This window comes from Monopterus albus, unplaced genomic scaffold (assembly GCF_001952655.1).
Source record: "Monopterus albus unplaced genomic scaffold, M_albus_1.0 scaffold170.1, whole genome shotgun sequence".
Lineage (NCBI taxonomy): Eukaryota > Metazoa > Chordata > Actinopteri > Synbranchiformes > Synbranchidae > Monopterus > Monopterus albus.
This window is the reverse complement of record NW_018128050.1, coordinates 1090883-1095926: the sequence shown is the minus strand read 5'-3', so window position 1 is coordinate 1095926 and position 5044 is coordinate 1090883. Positions and strand designations below refer to the sequence as shown.

The 5044-nt window shown below is 44.6% G+C and overlaps 1 protein-coding gene across 1 annotated transcript in view; it reads right to left on the bottom strand.

Annotated features, from left to right (window-relative positions):
* Positions 1 to 4860, bottom strand: part of LOC109969120 (nuclear factor of activated T-cells, cytoplasmic 3-like) — a 14429-nt gene extending 9569 nt beyond the window's left edge. The window contains exons 1-4 of the mRNA XM_020615797.1: positions 4856 to 4860; positions 4339 to 4737; positions 3502 to 3664; positions 754 to 953 (exon numbers count right to left, since the gene is read on the bottom strand). Coding sequence (XP_020471453.1) covers positions 754 to 953; positions 3502 to 3664; positions 4339 to 4737; positions 4856 to 4860 — 767 coding nt within the window. The remainder of the gene's footprint in view (positions 1 to 753; positions 954 to 3501; positions 3665 to 4338; positions 4738 to 4855) is intronic.
* Positions 4861 to 5044: the final 184 nt, after the last annotated feature.

Genomic DNA, 5044 nt, shown 5'->3' with positions numbered 1-5044 from the left:
ATGTTGGAAGACCCAGCCACGACCCATCTTCAATGCTCTGACTGAGGGAAGGAGGTTGTTGCTCAAAATCTCACAATAAATGGCCCCATTCATCCTCTCCTTAATACAGTGCAGACGTCCTGTCCCCTTCGCAGAAAAGCACCCCCAAAGCATGATGCTACCACCCCCATGCTTCACAGTAGGGATGGTGTTCTTGGGATGCAACTCATCCTTCTTTTTCCTCCAAACACGACAAATAAATTCTTTAAAAAAATCACACTGCACAAGAATTCCTATATGCCTAGACTGTCTTTTTATGCATAAATGGCAAATAAAAATATTGAATCTTGATAGTACTTCTTCTGCTACAATTAGCCTACAGCTGCTATGCTATTACCGTGTGCCCCTGCCAACTACCTATATGACAGCTACCTACAGAAAATAGTTTTAATGTCTTTGTCAGTTTATAAATATCGCTTGGAGACACTGACAAATATATCAGCAAGTCATCAGCATAGTGCAGTACATACCTGTATGTGGTGATGAAGACCGAGCTCATATCATGCAGCTTTAGTAAAGACACTGGCCTCAAATGGCTTGTTGTTAAAAACTCTTAAGACTGAAATTTTTAAAAAATACCATTTTGTCACTCATCTGTAGCAACTGGAATTTTAAAAAATGACACTGACTGCATGAGTTCAGGTTTAGGCACAACCTTGACTTTAAAAATCAACCATGATAGTAACTCCAGGTCTGGTTCTGTTGCCCCATTACCTGGCAGACATGTTGTTTTCTGGAAGCAGAGGGATCTCCAGGACTTTGGTGCAGCCTATTATTCTCTCCTGGCAGGTGGTGGTAACCGTCTTCCCTGTCACTCGATGGGCCTGATAGAAGGAGTGAGGGCGAATGCACCGGTCGTCTGCGGTGCCAATGAACAGCAGCAGGTCGACTGGCTGCTCGCTGTATCCGTTCAGCTGCAGACAGAAATTCAACAGTACACATGTGATGAGCAGCTGCTCATCCTGCCAAACAGTCAGCACACAGGCTTGCTGAAAGCTGGAGCATGATGCGCATTCACACTCCGGAAAAACATTCGTAAAGGGTGTCACAGTTAAAACATCAAATGTTAAACTGTGTATCTTAGGAAGAATCAGTGTATTTTGACTAAACCTGGAGTAATGCTAATAGCAGCATACTGGTGTTTTCATACACTGACTGGTCTGACTGGGGAAGATCATTAAGCTTAAAAAAGAACAGCTCAACATTTTGCCATTAAGCTCACTTGCTTTCTTGCTGAGTGTTACCACAAGGTAAGAAGTTCAAAGCTACATTGACCAACATTTATGTATTAAGCTCTTCAATAATACATGCATATTTGTTTAATTCTGACACACACACACACACACACAAAAAAAAAAAAAAATCAGAATCAGCTTAATAGGCCAGGTGTTTTGGACACACGAGGAATTTGACTCTGGTGCAGCGACTCTCAATGTGGATGTACGATGCTCTTCTTCCATAAGACAATGAGTAAACAAGGAAACAAGATAAGACAGAGAACAAAAATGAAACGTGCATTAGAAAAATAAAAAAGTTCTTATAAATATAATTTATATATCTATATATAATATTTATAAGTACTTTATATTATGTATTATATTCATAAGTACCTATATATATATATATATATACACACACACACACACACACACACACACACACACACACACACACACACACATATATATATATACAGTTGGCGACATGGTGGAGACTTGCCTCATGGCAAAAAGGTTCTGGGTTCGAGCCCGGGCCAACCTGGGGCCTTTCTGTGTGGAGTCTGCATGTTATCCCTGCGTGGGTTCTCTCTGGGTACTCCGGCTTCCTCCCACAGTCCAAAGACAGGTATATGATATACAAGCAGACCTCTCTGTTTTTGGAAAAGGTCACCATCATCTCTTTAGTCTTGCTCATATTCAGTTCCAGGCAAGACGTACCACACCAGACCACAAACTCATAAAAAGCTGAGCTGTGGTGATGTGAGGGACCTGAGAGCAGAGACTAGGGCGGTGTCCTCAACAAATTTGACCAGATGGCAGTTTGGCTGGGTGGACCTGCAGTCATTGGTGCTCAGGATAAAAAGCAGGGGAGAAAGAACACAGCCCAGTGGGGAGCCAAAGGAGGTGTGTATTAGGTCAGAGAAGGTGCTGTTGACCAGCACGCCCTGTGGCCTATTAGTTAAAAAGTCAGTTATCCACAGGATGAGTCAGTCGTCCAGATGCAACTGGGTGATAAATTTCTCAGCAAGAACATGTGGCTGCAGGCTGTTAAGTGCAGAGGAGAAATCTGCAAACAAGAGTCTGGCTGTTGTGTTGGGGATCTCCAGGCACCTGCGGACAGTGCCTATAATGAACAGTTTTGCATCATCAGCCACTCCGCCTGCTCGATATGTGACCTGAAGCGAGTCCAGCTGAGGATCTGCTGCCTTGATGATATGATTTTTATTAACCTTCTCCATAGCCTTCATCACCAGACGTGAGAATCCCATACCTGAGGTCATTCAGGACCCTGACAATACCAGACTGAGGATAACAGCGGTTTGTTTCCGTATCCAAGGGCCTGGATACGAAGCTGGGGCACGTCCACTAGCTGCTCCGCACGGTGCCTCAGTGTACAGCCACAGCTGTTGTCTGGCTGGGGTGGTGTGTTGGCTTTGGTCTTCTTAAATGCTCTCACCACATCCTTTATATCTATGGTGAGGGCCGAGTTTCCAGGTTTCTATGGTGAAGGCCGAGTTTCCAGGTTTCAGTGAGTAGATTTAGCTGGATGTTGTCTGTCTCAAATCTGGTGCAGATGGAGTTGAGGTCATTTGTATGTGATACTGGGCTACTGCCTGCAACCTGAATATGCTTGTGAGTGGTGGAGGTGGTGTTCGCAGCTACCATGTTCTTTAGACTCTGCAAAGCTAAGCGGAAATTCCCGCTCTTAAATGTTTGCTCAACCTAGTTCTGTATTTAAGTTTGTCAGTTTACAAGAAAATCATTGATTCATGTGCGGTTGATCCCCCAGTCAAACATCACTATTTGACAGCACCAAATGATCAGCAGACAGTGTTCAGGGTTCATTTAGAGTTTGACCAAGCCTTGACATCAGAATAACACATATAGGTTGCCCATAATTTGTGTAAATACTCAGTAACTCATGAGCCAACCACAGGATGCCACAGGGCTTCCTCCATCATGACATTTTTTCGACATAATGTCTAGCACTTCAGTGTTCATGTTTACCCCACAAGTTCCTTGTTTTCCAAATAAAGGACCTGTGACCATGCCACCACTTTCCCAGCATGTGCCTCTGACACTAGAAGCCTCATACTCAGAAGAAACCTGACCAGAAATAAGTCAAAATGAAAACTTAAGTTACAAGATCACAAAATCCCACCTTGTGTGGGAATAAAGCACAAGTAAGTGTGAGGTGAAAAACCACAGTGAAGTCAAACTGAGTGTGCTACAAAGGATTTACCTTTATGATAGGGTGCCCATCAGCAGCTGCCTTAATGGACCCTCGGCTGCCCTCCGTCTCATAGTGCGCCCTGTGGTAGGACTTGGGCTGGACCTCCAGCTTCAGTTCACACTGGTGGAAGCGGCTGGGCAGAGGCCAGTCCAGAAGAGGGGGGGACGAGGTCCTGGTCACAGAGACAATAGGAACATAATGATCAGATTCTGCATGACAGCAATCAGTGCTCCTTAAAACAGTGGATAACAACAGGGAGTTCAGTAAGTCTTATTGCTGTTACACGATGTTTAAGAACAACAGTTCTTATACTACCACTCCAAAATAAGCCAGTAATGCACTTTCTCTCATTTGGTCTGTAGGTTTAGCTGATGTTTACATATACGTGAACCTATTTATAGCAGATGTGACATGATTATGTTTGACAGCCCCAGATTTTGTGTTACTGTGCAGCTCAGCAGGTAATGTCATATTTGCCTTATGTCCGATGACACTTCCTTGCAGTCATCACAGAGAGGATGAAATGTAACATGTCCAACATATCAAATCTAGAAATGTAAACAGCCTGTGAGAGCAAAGCAGTGGTTTGTAGCCCTGAAGTGTTAGTGTCAAAATGCACTGAACAGAAGGATGGCACACTGCTTGAACACGTCTGTTTTCTTTAAGACAACCTCAAAAGGAAGTTCAAGTGAGTTTCAGTTTAAAGGAACAAGAGATGGAACAAATAAAGACAAGAATTTGTGCAAGTGTTAGTAAGTGTAACCAGCTAAACAAATATAAGAAATTTCTCCTGTATTATGTCAGCATATTTAAAAGTTATAATAGCCCAAGTGAAATGATACTAACCCAAACAGAGGAGGGTTTCCAGGTTTAGGTTTGTTCCAACTGAAGTGGGAGGGCACCTGAAGGAACAGTTCAGCCAGGCCATCCTTTTCATGTGCCTCTTCTCTGGGAGGATCCAGGAGGGGCTCCAGTCCCAGGTCCCCCTGACCGGTCATGAGCCCCAGCTGGATCCCCGACGTCCTCCTAGTCTTGGATGGGACGTCCAGCTCTTGGCAGCCAGACATCAGGAGAGGCCCGAGAGCACTGGCGGGGCTTCCCACCCAGGTGTCATCTGTCACACTGCCCCTCGGGGAGGCACCCCGTGTAGGGCTGGGTGAGTGGTGAGGGGAGGATGAGCGGGCACAAGGGTCAGCGCCGGAATGTCGTCTCTTCCCACAAGGAGAGGTCGGTCTGGATGATGGCCTGCAGAAAAGCACAGTGTGAGCGGGATTTCTAATTTTTAAATAGTTTTTTTTTTACCCTTTAACAGTGCAGTGCAGACAGGCGAGGGAGACCGAAGGGGGAGACGTGCAAATAACACCCCATGAGGAGGACGTTTAACAGTGCTAAGCACCCAAGGACAGTAACCACTGCCTAATTAACAAGGGTGCCCACACTGTGCCAGCTGTATGTCAAGTATGAAAAAGAACATAAGCCACTGAAAACACACTTCTGCAATCTGCACACATCTGCTTGTTTAATCATTTATTTTTAAAATTTTTCTTTTTTC